Source organism: Pituophis catenifer, unplaced genomic scaffold (genome assembly GCF_029215685.1).
Source record: "Pituophis catenifer annectens isolate HBS135680 unplaced genomic scaffold, rPitCat1.0.hap2 SCAF_11, whole genome shotgun sequence".
In the NCBI taxonomy this organism is placed as follows: Eukaryota; Metazoa; Chordata; class Lepidosauria; order Squamata; family Colubridae; genus Pituophis; species Pituophis catenifer.
Window position 1 is genome coordinate 9,739,284 of NW_027256891.1, and position 20,046 is coordinate 9,759,329.

The 20,046-nt window shown below is 41.8% G+C and overlaps 1 protein-coding gene across 1 annotated transcript in view; it reads right to left on the reverse strand.

Annotated features, from left to right (window-relative positions):
- Positions 1-1,003: 1,003 nt before the first annotated feature.
- Positions 1,004-20,046, reverse strand: part of LOC139322918 (synaptotagmin-like protein 2) — a 29,640-nt gene continuing 10,597 nt past the window's right edge. The window contains exons 4-16 of the mRNA XM_070952177.1: positions 19,399-19,492; positions 18,622-18,706; positions 15,696-16,847; positions 11,877-11,975; positions 11,291-11,382; positions 10,662-10,763; positions 9,346-9,515; positions 7,668-7,770; positions 6,731-6,892; positions 6,544-6,622; positions 5,459-5,561; positions 3,761-3,966; positions 1,004-2,320 (exon numbers count right to left, since the gene is read on the reverse strand). Coding sequence (XP_070808278.1) covers positions 2,175-2,320; positions 3,761-3,966; positions 5,459-5,561; positions 6,544-6,622; positions 6,731-6,892; positions 7,668-7,770; positions 9,346-9,515; positions 10,662-10,763; positions 11,291-11,382; positions 11,877-11,975; positions 15,696-16,847; positions 18,622-18,706; positions 19,399-19,492 — 2,593 coding nt within the window. The 3' untranslated portion in view covers positions 1,004-2,174. The remainder of the gene's footprint in view (positions 2,321-3,760; positions 3,967-5,458; positions 5,562-6,543; positions 6,623-6,730; positions 6,893-7,667; positions 7,771-9,345; positions 9,516-10,661; positions 10,764-11,290; positions 11,383-11,876; positions 11,976-15,695; positions 16,848-18,621; positions 18,707-19,398; positions 19,493-20,046) is intronic.

Here is a 20,046-nt window from a genome sequence, read left to right on the forward strand (position 1 = left end):
TACATTAATATTAAATTATAGTATCACCCATTGATCTATTGCATTCCACAAAGCTTAATTTCAATTAAGTCAATTTAAACAAAGCAAAACATTGACTAAGAATACACAGATAGGCTTTACGGTTATTCAGGAGGAAAACCCACAATCCAACTTTTAGGATATAAGCAGGGGTGAAATGCTCCCGGTTCTGATCGGATCGCCTGATCCGGTAGCCATGACGGTGGGTGGTTCGGAGAACTGGTAGCAAAAATCCCTGCCCACCCCCCAATGCCCAGCAGAGCCGTGCAATCATCAGAGGCTTTTTTTTTACTTTTAAAAGGATTTTTTCTTCGGTGGAAAAAATGCTTTTAAAAGTAAAAAAAAAAGCCTCTGATGATCACGCGGTTCAGCTGGGATCGTCAGAGCCTTTTAAAAGCATTTTTTCTACAACCTCTTTGGCCAAGGAGGTTGTAAAAATGCTTTTAAAAGGCTCTGATGATCCCAGCTGAGTTGCCTGATCGTCAGAGGCTTTTTTTTCTTTTAAAAGCAAAAAAAAATGCTTTTAAAAGAAAACAAGAGCCTCCGACAATCAGGCAACTCAGCTGGGATTTCGGCCAAAGAGGTTGTAGAAAAAAATGCTTTTAAAAGTTAAAAAAAAAAAATTGGCCACGCCCACCGTCACATTACCCCTCCCACCAAGCCACGCCCACAGAACCAGTAGTAACAAATTTTACATTTCACCATTGGATATAAGGATGTAAGTTCTCAGAAAGAAGGCCAACCTACCAACAACCTCAGTTGCAGCAAAAATCACCAAGACCCTTGTGTCAAAATGTTGAGTAATGGCAACTGGACCAATCTCTGTTAGCAAAGATTAAGAAAGGTTGATCCAGTTGCCCTGAATCAACCATTTAACACCTTTGGCCTGGATGATTGAATCTTCATTGACATACACCAAGACACTTTTGTCATCTTAAAGACTAACACATTTATTATGGCATTGTATGGACTGTAGTCCATTTCATCAAGTTACATAAAGTATTATCCCAAGAGCAGTCTTTTTAGATAACCACAGTTCATAAGGTAGGGTTGTAGGAGAGAGAGGAATAGTAAACAGAGAGCATGAAGTGTTTTTTTTTTAAGTGTGCTTAAAAAAAAGGGCCAGCAGAGGCTGACCAGCCATTCGTTAAAAAGAGTTTCCAGCTCACAATGAGCAGATTTACCACAGCCAATGCATTAAAAAAAAACCAGCCTGATAAAATGCTACCTTTAGCTTTGAAATCATCCTGAAAAGGAATGTTCTGATTTAAATTGCAAGTGGAAAGTTAAAATCCTCTTAAATAAAACTGAAGAGCCTACAAGTTCTGTTTTCCTCTCCGAGCTCCTCTGTCGCCTACGTTGTGTTATCCCTTCACTCACTTACCGAAAAGCAAATGTCCATCAATTGCCAGAAGCTTTGACAGATGACTGGCTTCTTCTCTTGGGTTCCAAAGAGTTAGACATGAAATCATAGGAGGCAGACTCTTGACTGAATTTCAGAACAAGTTTCATAACAGTAAAGAGCAGTGGAAAGAATGACCAAGAGACCTCACCATCGCTGGAGCTGTCCAAGGTGATGCTAGACAGCCATCTGTCAGGAACACTTTAATCTTGGCTCCTCCAATGAGCAGGGTTGACCTAGAAGACCTTAAAGGGTTTGTTAAAGTCCATGATTCCATCCAGGTGCTTGAGACCATCATCTAGATATGGTCTCCTTCTTTAGCTTGGAATAAAGTCATTCATCTCCAACAGTTTCATCCCAGTAGAGAGTTTTTAAGAGATGCACAGTGAGTTTGTTGGTGGAGGCTTCTGCTACCCACAATTTTAGTTCAGTTTCACATGTGCAGAAAAGCAAAAAGTGGTTGCATTAGTAATTTAACTCCCCCATCCCCCATCTCTACCTCTTCAGCCCTGCCTTCTGGCTCTTTAAGTCAAAGAACATCTGTACCACTGAGGTATGGTCTAGCTCTTCCATGCCTTATGAGTTAAAGCAAGGTGTGATGCTAGCACCTTTCTTCTTAAAATCTTTCTTTGGTTCAGTGGCGTCCTTAATTTTTGGCTCCCTTGAAGTAGCTTTTGCATTCTTATGTACCTGACAACAAACCAAAGATGACCTCTGCGTGTTCTCCCTGCCACGTAGCTGAACCGCAGAAGTGTCACTTCAACTTGCTTTTCCCAGCCAAGGAGCGCAAGAGGAGGGAGCCTTCGATCCATTCATTGGGTGTCGACATCATTTCCTGCCAGAATGCTACTTCCTCTTGTGTGGAATCCATCCAGTCGACAGCAATTCCATAGCTGATGCCTGGCCCAAAGCAAGAAGCAATAAGGCACTTTAGAAATGGTGGTCTAGCATGCAAGTCCAACTCCCAAGCATTCCTCTAGGCAAGACCACATTTGTGTCCCGAGTCATGGATGGATTTTGTGAAATAAACCAATGGCCATGGTAGTTGCAAAAAGGGGCAGATGGTAGCTGCTTTGAATCCTTTTCTCCTTCTCTTTTGCTAAACCTAATTAAGCTGCCTTAGTGTTCTATTTGCAATAGAACTTCCAGCACTCTAGACATGTCACATCACTGCTCAACTAACATACCAAATGAGTGCTCTTAACCTGTTCCTCTCCCCCCCCTTAAAAGAGACTTGCCTCCCCATCTCCAGTCCTGCCCTAAACCTAAGTCATTTCAAAATTTGCCACCAAAATGTAAATTTTAATTTGACATAAGGTGAAAATTAAACTGGTATTGAACTCATAGAAACAAATTTAGTTGAAATGGGTTGGGTTGGGTTGGGTTTTCCACTCGTGCTGCCTTCACCTTTTGTCTCAGCTGAGTTTTGGGAACTGTGTCCTCCAGCATGATACAGAGTGTAAGTGTGGTGTAGTGATTAATCCATCAGACAAGGAAAGGGAAAACCCAAGTTCTGGCCCATCCTCAGCCACAGGAGCTCACTGGATGATTCTGGACCACCTATTCTACTATGAGGCTAAAATGAACAGAGAACCCTGTGCAACTGCTTTCAGGTTCTGGAGAAAAAGTGGACTATCAACCCAATCATAATCGGATAGAACTAACTTCAGCCTTCCACCTGAAAGGAATCCCGTGCTCTTTCGTTAAGTGTTCATGCTTCTTAGCGCTTTCTATCACCACTGCCTGTGTAACTCCACATCCCTATATAGCTTCTCACTGCAGAAGTTTAGCCTGTTGCCGTTGCAAAATTATATTTCTGGAGAGATGATCTTCTTCTGTCTTTGATTAATTTCCATCCATTGTGTTTTGTCTTGCCTTCTAATGCTTTGGAAAATAGATGGACCCCCTCTTCTTTATGGCAGCCCCCCTATCATGTCAACGCATGTCCTTCTTTTCACTAGACTAGACAAACCCAGTTCCTGCAACAGTTGTTCATACGTTTTAGCCTCCAGCCCCCTAATCACCTTTGTTGCTCTTTTCTGCATTCTTTTCCAGAGTATCTACATCTTTTTTATAATAGGGTGACCAAAACTGATGCAGTATTCTTAAGTGTGGTCTTACTAATATACAAAAGTATGAAGGCTATTGCTTAATGCATTGTAAGCCGCCCTGAGTCTCCGGAGAAGGGCGGCATATAAAAATAAATAAATAAATAAATTAAAAAACTAAGGTTTTATAAAGAGGTGCTAATACTTCACGTGATCTTGATTCTAACCCTGTTAAGGCAACTATCACAGGAGAATGAAATGAAACAAGATAGACTCAGACGCCATTACTTACCTGTGCCGAGTCCTAGTCGGATCCCTCCGAGAAAGTGATTAGTCAATTTTTCATGATCCCAGACCGTCAGTTCCACACAGGCATCCTTCAGATCTTCCGTGTGAAATCCATCATATACAATGGTGTGGTTGAAGACAGGGTTGGAGTCTCTCTTGACAATTCGGGTTTTTTGATAACTTTTCTTGCTGGTGTCTGGAAGCACGTAGCTTAAAAAGAAGAGACTGGCATTTTAGCTTTGGTGGAACATCCACAGTTTTCTCTTCAGGTGCTTCCTGATGTTTAACATTTTCTTTGCTGTTTTCAAAGTGCTATAGGTATCTTTTGATACAAGCAAAATAATTATTAACCCCATATGTGATAAATAAGGTGACTATGGTACTCTAAGAGAGAGTTACTTGACTAAGGCTAGATTCATAGCCATAACAAAATCCAATATAGAGATTTCCTGGTTTGGTAAGTACATGTTGTGGTCCGCCAGCAGCCTGTGGACCTGGCAGCGGAGTCAGACAGTGAGGGGGCTGGGGAGGACAATGGACCAGTCGTGGAGTCTGGGGAAGGCCCCGAAGAGGGCTCTGCATTGGAGGCAGAGATGGGGCCAGGGCCATCTGGGAGCGATGCGCAGACTCCGGAGCCTCCAGAGGCGGACAGCAGAGAGGCAGAGGAACAAGAGGACCCTGTTCTTAGTGCACGCATGTGAAGAGCTGCCAAAAGGCAAGAGCATCTGAAGCAAAAAGGACGACTCGGGAGTAAGGCCAGAAGATGATTGGCCACTCCCATAAGGCTTAAAAGAGCAGCAATGAGCCGTTGGGTTCTTTGTAGAAAAGCAACGGTGATTCCAGTGTTTCTTGTCAGCGTCTCTTGATCTTTGTGGGGGTTTTGCCAAGGAAAGCCTTTGGCAAGTTGCCAAAGACATCAAAGGTTGGTGATAAGGCTGAAGAATTTGTTTTGGATTAAGCTGAGAATGTTTTGGATTAAGCTGAGATTCTCAGCTGTTTTAATAAAATAAGTTTGTTCAGGACTGAATTGTGTTTGGTAATCACTATGTGGGCCTTGGTCAAAACAATATAGGTCATCCTTGACTTACGACCTTTCATTTAGTGACCGTTTGAAATTACAACAGTGCTGAAAAAAGCAACTTATGACCATTTTTCACACTTATGACTATTGCATAGTCATATGATCACAATTCAGATGCTTGGCAACGGATTCATATTTATGACGGTTGCTGTGTCCCGGAGTCACGTGATCCCCTTTTGCATCTTTCTGACAAGCAAAGTCAACGGGGAAGCCAACTTCACTTAACAGCCATGTTACTAACTTAACAACTGCACTGACTCATTTAACAACTGTGGCAAGAAAGGTCATAAAATGGGGCAAAACTCACTTAAATAATGTCTCACTTAGCACCAGAAATTTCGGGCTCAATTGTGGTTGTAAGTTGAGGACGACCTGTATAGCAATTTTTCAACCAAAGCCATTAGATTATTTTTGCAATATTTTTCATGTCAAAATTGGACATATTTCCTTACCTTGATGCCCTCTGGGCCTAAAAACCCCTGAGATCTCTGACCACCTCAGGATTTGCATTGTGTCATCCAGCAAACCTTGGATTTTTTTCAAACAAGGTTGCTCAAACCAGGAACTTCAATCAGGCATCAACCAGAGGAAAGATCAGAACCCCACAAATGGCACACCTACCATTTCACAAAGGAATCTACTCCAGAAGGGCGTAACTGTGGCAGATCTTTGGTATCCTTCACCCAGATATGGACCTCTCCAGATGGGGGATTTTTGCGGCCTGCTATGATGTATCATGAACATGGAAAGCAAATAAGTAATACAAGAACATCCATAATTTTAAGAATATTACAATACAGGTAATTGAATCCACCTCATTTCCCCCCAGTCTACTTCCCTCCAGACTTTGAGGCATTTCAGTCCCTTGAATTTCCAGTTCTCATGGCTATTGTTTGGGTAGAGTGGTGCAGTGGCCTAGAGGTGGAGCGTTTGCCTCACAATCAGGAGGCTGAGAGTTCGATCCTATGTAGAGGCAGATATTTCTCTCTCTGGGCACAATGAGAATGTATCTGCTGAACAAAACTCCACATTGGTGACAGGAAGGGCATCCGGCCAGTAAACACGCAGCTCCATTCAGTTGCCCAGACTCCACCCCTCAAGGGATTATGGTGTCATTAAAAGAAAGATGATGGCTATTGTTTGGGCATAATGGACCCCCCTACGTTCTCTATAAATTTTGACACTGAACATATCTGACGGTATCTACTGCAACTACTTGTTCTCAGATAGAATCCAGAAGCTTCAGCTTTTTTACCCTTCTTGTATTGGGTTCACCTAATAAAATTAAAAGAGCTTGTTGTGGACACTCTCCCAATGTGACTCAACGGAGTGAGGGGCTTAAATCATCACCAAATGTCTATAGAGCATCAATTTATTAGAAGATAAAGTAGCACGGACAATTTCCTGCTACTTTCTGTCCACGACAGTTGTGGACACCTCCAAATTGTATATACATTTTTTTTTTAATTTGTAAAGAATGTCTATGGGTTCTTGATAGGTTATGGAGACATTTCTGGAAATAAAAGTGGAATTTCCCCCACAGCATACCACTTTCCGTTTATTTATTTGCTTCTTTGAATAAAATAATGATTGAAGAAGGACGTCAGTTTGCTTCGCAGTATCAGGAGCTCTATGTTGTCTATTTCTGTTCTGATAATATCAACCGAACTTCTGAAAACAACTGAGTTGAAGGTGGTTGTTTTTACCTAGACTTCCTGGTGGCACGTATTTGATGGAAAGATTCATCACCCCTCGATGGTCAACGCCATTGATGGCGGAGAGGCTCTGGAAAAGAGGAGGCCACGATAGGCAAAAAATCAGGAATGACCACAGATTGCTCAGTCACCAGAGGTATCAATCTTTAAAGCAGAATATCAGCAGAGCTGCGCTTACCCGTGGTTTGAGCATGTACCAGTTTAATTTATTGTTTCTCCAGTCCCAGCTGGCCAAGTCAATTTCCATCTCACCTAAGAAACTGTTCCTTCCCAAGGGATCGTTGTGCCACACAGACAGGTTCAACTTTTGAATCAGCAAAACCATTTTCTGTATTTTATACTGGGGAGAAGGTGAAAGGAAAATGGATACACTTAAAGTCACCTGTAGCTTCATTTTGGGAAACACCTTAGAATTAAGCCCTACGACCCATGAATTGGGTATGGCTAGCTTAATTAAAAGAAGGACTGGAGTGACATGATAGCAGTATTCCAGCATTTGAGGGGCTGTCACAAAAAAGAAGGGGTCAACCTATTTGCCAAAGCACCTGAAGGTAAAACAAGAAGCAATGGATGGAAACTAGTCAAGGAGAGAAGCAATTTGTAATTAAGTTAGGAAATTTATGGGCCTGGTGGCTCAGCAGACTAAAAGCATTGTGATTAACACCAGCTGTCTGCAATTACTGTAAGTTCGAATCTCACCAGGCTCAAGGTTGACTCAGCCTTCCATCCTTTCTAAGGTAGGTAAATTGAGGACCCAGTTTGTGGGGGCAATAAGCTGATTTTGTATAAATATACAAAAATATGAAGGCTATTGCTTAACGCATTGTAAGCCGCCCTGAGTCTCCGGAGAAGGGCGGCATATAAATCAAATTAAAAAAAAAAAATCCTAACAGTGAGGACAATTAACCAGTGGAACAGATTGCCTTCAGAAGTTGTGGATGTCCCAATAACTGGAAGTTTTAAAGAAGTGACTAAACAGCAATTTGTCCAGAGTGGTATAGGGTCTCCTCCTTGAGTGGGGGAGGGGAATTGGACCAGAAGACCTCCAAGATCCCTTCCAACTCTTGTTATTCTGTTATTTTTAATCTCCTTAAACCATCCCTGGTTTTCCTTACCCGCAACACCTCATTGTAAACGGGGCTGATCGTTCTTTTCTTCACTGATGTCTTTCTCTTGCCCATCCTTGCCTTATCTGGAAGCAGGTATGTTTTCACGTACCTGGAAAGAGATGTCCACTAAGTGAAACATTCAATTGACCAGTTCTTGGAGATGATCTGGCTTCTGCATTCTGATGATTTGATGGACTTGGGGACAACCCTGGACAAAAGCTATGCTCGCCTATTTTTCTAATCTGAACATTTTTTCCAGAGTCATCCAAAGTTTAAGAGGGCCAGGTATGTTGATGAAAACAAAGTGCCTGTCTCTAACTTGTTGAAGCTATTGTGTCCTCCGGAAGATGTTCCCTTGCCAGATCATCCTTGCATGAGTTTGCTCGCCAAATCCATTAACTTCACGAGGAGTCCCAACAGAATCTAGGATAACTCACTGCGGGACATTTCAATCTGGGACAATTCGAAAGAGGGACAAGTGACTTGCAGAGGCCCTTGTCTTGCTTTAGGTTCAAGGTGCAAGTGGAGAGTTGACCAGGATGAGACGACTGGGGTATATTCCGTATTATTGGGAGTATAAGATGCTCTGGACTATAAGACGCACCTACCTTTTTTGGTGAGGAAAACAAGAAAAAGAAATCTGCCTCTGCCTCCCAGCAATTTTGCCTCATTGCAGCGAACAGCAAATAGCCTGCTTTACTTTCATTTTCATTTTCCTTGATTAGCACAAGGAAAAAAAAAAATCTGCTCCCTGCAATTTACCTCCTTGCAGAGGCCCCACAAAACAGCTGAGAGTCGGGAGGCTGATCCAATCAACTTGTGCTAATCAGGCTGTGCTGAAGCTGAAACGAGCTGCTTCTTCTTGCTGCTTGCTGCAAGGAGGTAAACTGCTGGGAGGCAGAGGCCAAAGGGTGGGGGCCGGTGGGTGGGCGGGGCTACATTCAGTGTATAAGACACACCTAAATTTTCACCCCCTTTTAGGGGGGAAAAAGGTGTGTCTTATACTCCAAAATATACGGTAGGTCAGAGCAAGTTGGCTGCGCCAAGGTCCCCCATTCTGTCCAGCAGAACTGAGATAGAAGTAAAATTCTTGGAGGATTCTCCGGCATCAGGATATTTCAAATCAAATTCCAGACAAGCAAACAATGCTTAACAATAAAATTAGGACAGTAATAATAATAACTTTTATTTGTGGTCACAGACCAAAATACAAATATAATTGCAAAAGAACGTGGGGAAAGTAACATCATTAACAGTTGGCTACCAGAAGCCTTGGCTGAGAGGAATTTACAGCGTTCTCCTCTAATAGTTACAGCTCTTAAAAAAAATGTAGAACCTGAAAAGTAATGTGTGAGGAGCCATCCCCTAAATAATATAAGGTCAAATTACTAGCATTGGATCCAGAGAGATCTGTTTCTAGGAGAGACAGTAATTTAGTCCTGCCTACGTTATACATAGGGCAGTATAAAAGAACATGCTCCACAGTTTCAACCTCAGCTCTATCACAGGGGCATAACCACTCACTTATCGGGAGCCTCTTAAATCGTCCGTCCAGCAATGCTGAGGGCAAGACGTTGAAACGAGCAAGGGAGAAGACTCTTCTATACTTAGGGATGGTTAAAGTGTAAAAATTAGGACAGTAGATATTGCTAAGACTTTTTTTAAAAAAACCAACTTTACTTACGGGTCTGTCCTTTCTTTCTTTTCATCCACAATTGCCAAGTCCTTGCACTGGGAAACAAAAATTTGGAATTCTTGGTTCTTCTCATCATAATCCAAGGCAAACTGGACCAACCCCTGAGCATCGACACTCCCAAAATCACCACTGTACACACTCAAGACACTGCCACTCACCTAGATAGAGGAGAAGACCATAAAGATGTCTTTGAGTACAACAGAGAAAGTTCACCAGATGTTTAACAAACCTCCATCATTTAAGCATACCATCGTGCTTCAAGCAGAAGACAAATGTCATATCAGAGACTTAGATCTTGAATACATCTTGGACAGAATTAGGTAAAAATCTTCTGAATTTTCTCAAATTCAACTTCAACCCTAACCTCTGAAAACTATGAGTTTTCTATGCCATTTTTGAAGTGAAGAGGGAACCAAAGCCGCAGTGGCGCAGTGGTTAGAGAGCAGTACTGCAGGCTACTTCTGCTGACTGCCGGCTGCCTGCAATTTGGTGGATCGAATCTCACCAGGCTCAAGGTGAACTCAGTCTTCCATCCTTCCGAGGTGGGTAAAATGAGGAGCCAGATTGTTGGGGGCAAGAGGATGACTCTGTAAACTGCTTAGAGAGGGCTGTAAAAGCACAGTGAAGCGGTATATAAGTCTAAGTGTTATTGCTATTGCTAATTATGCAGAAAGATTATTCAGTTTTACTCAGCATGTTACACTCACAATAATTCCCCAGAGAAGGGTACATACAGTGCATACATTTTAATGAACTTGCTTTCTCTTACTTAGACAGAATTTAAGGTAAACTGAATTTGGGTTGGATCAACCCAATCAGGTCAATTGAACCAAGAGCTCATGAACTATGACACAGATTCGGCTCTAGAGATCTACAAGTAGAATCATGGAATTTAAGGGTTAGAAGCATTCTCGCAGATCATCTGGTGTAGCGCAATAATAATCAGAAGATGTTCCACCTCTTGTAGTTAAGACTTCAGGCACAAAGAAAGAACATTGCACACAATTCTAATCTGAAAACCAGTAACCAGTAAATCAGTAATTCCTAATGCAACCACTGGTACTCCTCAACTTACAATCACAATTGAGCCCAAAATTTATGTTGTGAAGTGAGAAATTTGTTAAGTGAGTTTTGACATTTAAGACTATGACATTTCACCAGTGTCTCAGAGAGGACCTCAGGAAGCTTTCAAATAATCAGGGTGATGAGAAGAGGGTGGAAAAGAATTAGAATAATTTTGGAGGAGCTAAGAGGATTTCCTCCCCCCAAGACTGTCTTCCAGAAGCAACATTTGAAGAACCTACCGAAGAAACAGACGCCATGTCAGAGGAATGGCTGCCCACGCTTGATGTCTTCTTGTGTCTGTTGAACTGGAAGCTGATTTCTGAAGCTGTGTCTGATTCTGTCTGCAAAGCACATCGAAAGAGACTTCAAATCTGGCACCATATAAAACTTACAACCATATAAAGATGGATCCCCAACAGAGCTACAAAGTGACATTACTCTTGGGCCACATCAGCACTTCAAAAACCGAACTGTCCCATTAGCAGACCCTTCTGATGAATGAACCAGTCACTGTTTCTCCTCACAAGGGTTTCATTATCACATTATCCCATGTTCTGGATCATCTGAGCCCTTGCTTCTGATGGGTGGGCCTCACGTCCTACTTTTAAGAAGCGCCCAAAGATCTCACCTCAATCCAGCAAACCAACATCAGGCAACTGTTTATGAAACTGACTGGGAAAAAGGAGCCTGACGTTTAAATCCACCTTCAGCCATGACTTTAGTCTAATCCCTCAATTTACCTACCTCACAAACTGTCCCTCTGGGGATTAAATAAGAGATCCAGGAGAAAAGATACGTTATTGGTTATGATGATGATGATAAAAACATCTACTAGAACAACAATAAAAGTAATAAGATATCAACCTACCTCAGAGAGGAGGAAAGGAGAGGATCTGCTGAGCTCTTTGGCTCTTTCAGGTTCAAGATACTGATGACTCAGCACCTGAGGCTTGGTGTAAGCTAGGAACAAAAATAGATGTGCTTTTAACGTTCTCCTTTGCTAAGTTGCAAGGTTAATAGGGCATTGCTTGCATGAAGCATCCCTCCAGAAATGACAAAAATATCATAATTCCAAAAAGGCCAAAATCACTGGAGGGGTGGGGGAGAGAAATATCTTGGCTGAGAATGCTGGGAGTTGTAGTCTTCCACCCCTCCCTGGGCAGGCACTTTTCAGGTTTGCAAAAATTCCATTCAGGCCCAGGATCAAGGCACTGCAACAAATGGCACAGCCTTTTGAACAGACAGCAGCTTTTTAATTTTGTGCATTGTTTCCCCCCCCTTCCCCCCCCCCAACCGTGAGAGACTTTAGGGCAGCATCTTAAAAGCATAAGGGGGAGGGGGGACGAGCAAGGAATAAATAGCTATTTATTGCATCTTTCTCTTTAGATTTGTCTCCCTCCAGTGGTCAAGTCCAAACTTTTTTTCCCCTCCTAGATTGGGGCACTACTACTTACTTTCAGTGGTTGTGTAAAGGTTGACCATGCTTTTTGCAAGATTGCAGCCATTGGTGCGTCTTATTTTCTTGAAAACGGGGGCAGGAGGGACCTCTCCTTCTGGAACACATGGAAATCCATCGACTTGTCTCAAACAATGGCAGACCTTGAGCTTCACAGCTTTCAAAACTGAACTCATCGTGTTTAAGGCTATTCACAGCAGGGTCAAAAAAGCAAGGTGACAACCACATCCAGGTAGTCCTTGCTTTATGACTGTAATGCAGCCTGCCCATCAGTCCAAGTTGCTGAGAGCCTGATTGGTGTGTGTATGTGTGTGTGTGTGTGGGGGGCTGACCGTCAGAATTTAGAATTTGGATCATAAGTACCCACCCAGGTGGAACCATCAGAATGTTGAACTGTCACTAAGCAACTGGTTGTAACTCAAGGACTACTTCTACATGCAATGAAAGCTTCACTCCTTTGTTGTGTGTGTCCCAGACATTAAAAAGGGGAGTGACTGATTGCACGAACACGGATGTCACCTTGATTTTTCTAACTCCCTGCCAGTGGAATTTTCCATCCTCCCTTTCTTCTCATTGTTGATTAGAGGCAGAGATACTGGTTGATGGACCCAGAATTTGTATTCCCAACTAGATTTATACTTTGGGTCCCGTCCCCCCCCCCCCGTTTTGATCACTGACCCAACTTCCAACTACCATTTGGAAATGGGGAGGGGCTTTTGAGGGTTGGTTTTTGATCGGTGGAGGTGAAGGCCTGTCCTGGTTGGTGAAGAGGAACTAGCCCTACCAAAACAAGCAAGCACAGGCTTTAGATTGAACTTTCAGGGGAAAAAAACATTGTTACTTCAATTTCTGAAATGAATAGAATAAGAATGGAGTGGAGTGGAGTGGAGTGGAGTGGAGTGGAGTGGAGTGGAATGGAATGGAATGGAATGGAATGGAATGGAATAGAATAGAATAGAATAGAATAGAATAGAATAGAATAGAATAGAATAGAATAGAATAGAATAGAATAGAATAAGCTGGAAGACCTTGGAGATCTTCTAGTCCAGCCCCCTGCTCAAGCAGGAGAATCTATACCAGACAAGTGACCATCCAGTCTCTTCTTAAAAAACTCCGGTAATGAAGCACCCACAACATCTGAAGGCCAGCTGTTCCACTGGTTAATTGTTCTCACTGTTAGGAAGTTTCTCCTTAGTTCTAGGTTGCTTCTCTCCTTGATAAGTTTCCATCCATTGTTTCTTGTCTTGCCATCTGGTGCTTTGGAAAATAGGTTGACCCCCTTCTTCTTTGTGGCAGCCTCAAATATTGGAAAATGACTATCATGTCACCCCTAGTCCTTTTCACTAGACTAGACATATCCAATTCTTGCAACTGTTCTTCGTATGTTTTAGCCTCCATCCCCTAGCATTCCAAGCTCAATTTGCTGTTGTAAATAACATTAGGACGGCATCATTCATACACATAAGAGTACAGGTAGTCCTCAACTTGCAACCGTTCATTTAATGACTATGTGTAGTTACAACAGTACTGTAAAAAGTAACTTGTGACTACTTTCGACCATTGCAGCATCCTGGTGGTCACGTGACCAGAATTTGGATGCTTGGCAACGGCATGAATTTATGATGGTTGAAGGATCCTGGAGTCATGTGATGACCTTTTGCAAGCGTCTGACAAGCAAAGTCAGCGGGGAAGCCAGATTCACTTAAAATTGTGTTACTCGCTTAACAACTGTGGCAAGAAAGGTGATAAAATGGGGCAAAACTCACTTAACAGCTTAGCAATGGAAATTTGGGGTTCGATTGTGGCCGTAAATTGAGGATTACCTATATGAATTTTAAAGTAAAGAGAGCTGGAAGGAATTAAGTTTCTCGGTTATCTCAGTCCAGATCAGCCTACATGTCCTTACTCTAATGCACTCCCATAACAACAACCAAAAGCAAAAGAGAAGAGTAGTTGTGTATTGATGTGTTTCCAGAGCCAAAGTCTGGTTGATATTGCTGGTGGATATCACCCTGGAGAACAGCAGCGATCCATGAAAATTATATATACAAACCCTAATTACTTTATGATGGCTACTAATGCAATTTCAACCATTAACGAGACTTGAAAGCTACTCCAGGGAGTTCTGTGTTCGGATACAAATTTTACTGCAAACTGTAACTGAGCACAAAGTGGTTTTTGAAATACTCTGAACTTCTGGGCAGAGAGCTTGGGAGGTTGTTTTCTAAAAATTCACCACTCATTTCTCACTAATGGGAGTCTTTCTTGGTGGGGATAGTTATGGGAAAAGGTCCACTACTGATGCATTGGGAACATGGCGAGAGGATTGTTAAGATATTGAGACAATTCTTGGCCATCCCACAATACTTTCTAGGACATTCCCACACATCCTCTCCTCACCCTCCGACATGTTATTGTCCCTTGGAAGCATTTCTAAAAGCAGGTTTTCCTTCCTCATATTCAATTAGGACTGGCAGGGAAAAAATGAGAAGAATTTCTCTGTTCTGCTGGAATGCAATCAAAGTTAATGATTTTATCCACTGTTGCTGCTAGGAAAACGGTTGTGTTGCTTTGGAGAGACAACTCGAGCAGCTTGCATTTTCTTTAGTTGAATTCACCATCAAATTTGAAGACAAAATGACGTGAGCTTTTGCCTATTGTGACCAAATGATATTAGCATTTTCTGGGTGGCTAGAGATGTGTAGTAATTATTAGAATAGAATAGAATAGAATTTCTTCTCTTTTATGTACACTGAGAGCGTATGCACCAAGACAAATTCCTTGTGTGTCCAATCACACTTGGCCAATAAAAAATTCTATTCTATTCTATTCTATTCTATTCTATTCTATTCTATTCTATTCTATTCTATTCTATTCTATTCTATTCTATTCTAATAATTATTAATACCCAGATATTTGTCTAATACCTACAAATATTAAATAAAATTCTACATTAAAAACAATGTTAATCCACATTGCTTATTAAAATTAACAGCACGAGGAGAAGGAGATGAAGGAGAAGGAGGAAGAGGAAGGAGGAAGAGGAGATGAAGGAGGAGCAGGAGGAGATGAAGGAGGAGGAGGAGAAAAAGAAGCAGCAGAATCAAGGAACACTGAGTATTTTTAATAGTTTCTTTTTGTGTGTCTTATAAACCATCCTGAATTCTTATGTGTGGGCAGGCTTATGCTTGAATTTTAATTGGTGTACCAGACTGACATTCTCAAATGGAATTGGAAAGGGATGGGATAAATCAGGGTGAAAAATAATTTTGATTTGATTTATATTTGATATTCAATATAGTTGCTACCAGGGGTGGGTTCTACTTACCTTTACTACCGGTTTGCAACGGGGCCATGCACGTGCGCTTGCTTTGCTCACACGTGCGTGCGTTCTACTGCGCATGCGCAGAAGTGTTCTGATGACGTCGGGTCGGTGGGCGGAGCCTCCTGCCAGTTTTACTACCGGTTCTATAGAACCGGGGCTAACCGGGGGCAACCCACCACTGGTTGCTACCATTCTTTTCCAGTCATATAGTTAACAATTTTCATTTCTGCCATATAAAAAGCATTGCAATTTGGTAACCATTTTTTTTGGAATTGTAAGGGGGCAACTCCAAATAATGAGGGAATGCATAAAGCTCTGAATATCAAATGGTTTAAACAAGGAAAAACATGTTATTGAGTAGATAAATAATTGCATAATGTATGAATCATTCTATGTATGTGTGGATGGCTTTGTGTACTTCTATATCTTTGTGTGTGTCTATAAATCTACTAGCCAATGCAATTATTTTATTTAACTAGGAAACGTCAGTACCTGAAGGCACATAATTATCCACTTCTTGAGTATCTTGATTTTCATCATCCACTTCATTTTCTGGAAGGTCCTCCATAAAACTACAGAGTTCAAATTCATGCAGGATCTCATTCATTTCCAGATTGTCCAAATCAGGACGCCTTCCTACAACATCATCCCCTGGATCTATCTCCTCTGATGGTACGGATTCAATCAAGATCTGAACCCTTCCTGCCAAGGAATCCATCTTGCGTTTGTTTTCTTCGATCATGACAAACTCAGCAGCAGGAATCTCTGGCTCATAAATGATCCCTGTCTGTCCTTTGATGGGTGTCTCTATTTTGACCGAAGGTACCCAAACAGGTAATTTCGATCTCTTGGTGGAACGATGGACTTTTCTTTCTTCTTCCACTGAAGACTGTCTCCCATTACCCTCACTTAGATGGTTCCGACTTCCCATTGAGCCTTTGCGTCTGTCATAGGACGATCTGGGGATGTTGGAGCCTGATCCTTTCCTTGGTGGGCTGGTATAAACAGGCTCATCTTCACTGGAAGACAAGGTCACTGATCTGTTGTAGACGATTCTGATTTTAGTGTTCATGTTGGAACTAAACTTGTCATCACTGGTCTGATCTTGATTGGGCTGGGCTGACAGAGATCGGTTCAGTCTGGATGGCCTTCCATTGACCTCTATGGGGTTGGCTTTTTCCACTGATTTTTCCACTGTATCGTTAGCCAAGAGAGACTCACCTCCTTTCTCCCAAAAGTTTTTCAAGTTCTTGAAGTGTGCATGGTCGACACCAATTTCGTCATCCTTGGTATTGACTGATGAAATGATAATGCGATTGGTATCCGGATTCAGTGGAGGACCGTTTTCCTCTCCTACAGGTGGAAATTTGAAACTCTTCAAGACTTGTGTCTTCTCTAAACCCAGCCCAGATTTTTTAGCTCCGTCACTGTTGGTGAAGTTGGGAGAGAATAATGGTTTGCTTGATTTTCTGTTAACTGGTATTCTGCTAGGTGGGTTGACTTCTCTTTGCAGAGCTGGTTGAAATCCTCCGAGTTCTTTAACACCATCAGGGATATCTTCTGCAACTTTAGGAACATAATCTCCCACTGAGTAAGAGAACTCATCAAGAAGCTTGGTGGAGCTACCTGGTGAGAGTTCAAACCCTATGGGGAAAACACAAAAGAAAGAAAATGAATGACTCTCCGGAACTGTAGTGAAAGAACTGAGTTCACACACCTGTTAGTTCAGATATGGGTCCTCCACATGCATTGGATTACCCATCACTTCCCAAAACAGTGAGAATTTTAGAAGTTGAAAACCAACATATCTGGACACCATCATTATGGGGAAACTCCTAGATGTTCTCCAGTGATAAGTATTCAGCAAACATGGTACCCATCAGGGGTGCTATTCAATAGGTTCTGACAGGTCCTGGAGAACCGGTAGCAGAAATTTTCAGTAGTTCGGAGAACCGGCAAATGCCACCTCTGGCTGGCCCCGGAGTGGGGTGGAAATAGAGATTTTGCAATATCCTTCCCTCAGGAATGGGGAGGGAATGGGGATTTTGCAGTATCCTTCTCCTGGAGTGGGGAGGGAATGGAGATTTTGCAGTATCCTTCCCCTGCCACACCTACCAAGCCATGCCCACCAAGCCACACCATACCCACCAAGCCACGTCCACAGAACCGGTAGTAAAAAAATCCACCACTGGTACTTCTCCATCTAAAATGAATTATTGCTTATATCACCAAAGGTTACATAGTACTATGGCTGGGACCACATCTGGTAATCTCAGATAGGCCTCAGGATATTCATTCTGGCAAGGGGCATTGTACGTTGGGCTATTTTTAAATTTTCAAGAGCTCCTCCACATAAAAATAGTGTGGCTATTAATGTAAATGATGGGATAATCTGCCCAATATTGCTTGTAATCCAGGTCTTATCGGCCACCACATCCAGATGAGTCCACCAGGTTGTCCGAGTGGAGACATCTCAAAGATCTGACTGGATAACACTATAGTCTGTAGTTAGATAGCAAATCATAGTTTCCCAGTTAAAATGGAAGAGGAAACCATGGTTTAACAAAGCCAAAAAAAGCATTCTGTTCAAACAAAAGAGAAGAGAAACTTGAAAATAGATTTTTTTTAGTGGGCTAATCTCTGGTCTAGTTTATGGTTTCATTTATCGACTAAATTCTTGCTCAGTTTGAACCTTGCTGAAAAATGGCAGGTCCGCTTAATCTGGAATAGAATGGAAATAAGACAGAAGGAAACAGTATAAGGTAGGTGTCCATTTCAAATCACCATCATCCTCCTTAAAATATTCAGCTGATCAGAAACACGAAGTTTATCTTGTTCATTTTTCACTTGCAGCAGGGGGCAACAAATCCGTTGATTTGATATTGTCCCTTAGATCCAATTTGGGTGTCAGCCTCCCATCCTTCATCTGAGTTCAATACCTCTGAAATTGGGTGGCAAATTGCTAAACATTAGTAGTGAACATTTATTTTCAGCTGAAAAATAGAAGAAATAAATTGATGCATAGTTTTAGGATATATTTAAATCAGAGGTCTTCAAACTTGGCAGCTTTAAGACTAGCTGGCTGGAGAATTCTGGGAGTTGAAGTCCACAAGTCTTAAATCTGCCAAATTTGAAGACCTCTGATTTAAAGTAACAAGGAAACTCTAAATGCACACTTGCAACGAACAAAAACTGTCCTTGTTTACTTGGGCAATAATACTTGTGCCCTATTCTTTTGAGGTCTCCAACCATTAAAAATAACATTTAAAAGGGGTGAGGGGAGGGGCTCTTGCCCTGAAATAAAGTTAGCCATATTCTCTCCCTGTGAGAATGTGTTGCATTATACTTTATGGAAAGCCTTGTTCCTTGAGCTGAAGTTTTTAAAACGTGATTTGTAGGCCATGCTTGGTTTCCTTACCAACTTCTGAGTTTTCCCTTGTAGCCACAAATGGACTGACCACAACCCCACTGTCTGCTGGAGATACATCTTCTACACTGGATTTCTGAAGGAAATGGGAAAAAAAATAAAATTAGATTTTGTGACCAAAACAGAAAGGCTGTTGGTTTATTAGAATTTTATGGGGTCACCAAGGACAAAACTACTAAACCGTAATGGTAGGGATCACAAAATGGAGAATGGAGAGCTCCTTTTAGATGTCCCCACTACTTGGGAATTGAATGCATGAAGGGAACACATGCCCACCATCTCATCTTAGCTTCCATTCAGTAGATTTAGCAGAAGGATGAAAGGATTTTTCAATGCACCCTTCCACACAAACTATAGGTAGGTCCAAACTGTCAAAAATCCCAGTTACGGTAGGTTTCCTGATGTCATGAAAATCTGCATCCATAAAGTTGGTGAAAATGACAACAATTGAACAGCTTGCCTCTGGAAACAGTGGGTGCTCCAACACTGGAGATTTTTAAGAAGAAGTTGGACAGCCCTTTGCCCAGAATGGGATAGAGTCTCCTGCTAGAGCAAGGGGTTGGATTAAAAAATCTCCAAGGTCCCATCCAACTCTGTATTATTCTGTATTCTGATGTCTGTGATTTGTTTCAGGCTTCCACTGAGTAAGGTGGGATTCTCTCTTATCCATTTCCTCTCTATGTGTTTAAGATTCAGAGGGAGGACATGTCTAAAAAGACCTCAGTTTATTGAGATCAAGTTCCATGCTACTTCCTTGGGTTCTACTACCTTTTCTAAAGATGAGGGTCGGGCCGTAAGTTTCACTCTTGGCTTTGACTTGAGTAGTTGTCCTTCTTCAGAATTCGAACCAGGTTCATACAACCTGCAGAGACAGAAGGGCACTTTATCAGAAGACCCAAAACCTGAGAGACAAGAGAAAGGATGTTGCTTCTGGACACAGGCTGTCTCATGTTGCTATATCTCATGGTTTCCTCCCACTGTTCTTACAGATAAGCAAGAACTCTGTAATTTCTAAAGTGGAAAAGGCTATTTTATATCATTGCAACCGCACATTTTTCCCCCACATCTGCTTGTTCATACATATATGGGTATGACTCAGGCAAGGATCAACAATGATGGCTGTTTGCTTTAACTTATGTCTGCTGTGTAGACTTGCTTTAGTGGTGTATAGACGATGATGTGTAGTTGGCTGAGGACTTAACTAATGCTGGTTTATTAAAACAGTTCTACTGAAGCAAAGTGGGGTTGGAATTGTAAGATGCAGCTGCAAGATGAAAACATCTTGAGAAAGTTTCCCGTAATAAGTGAGAAATCTAATTTAATATTGGAGAATCCAAGTGCTCCAGACGTCAGCCCAATTTAAACCAGTATCTGATCCAAAAATAAATCTATATGTTTAATGTATTGAATTGCAAA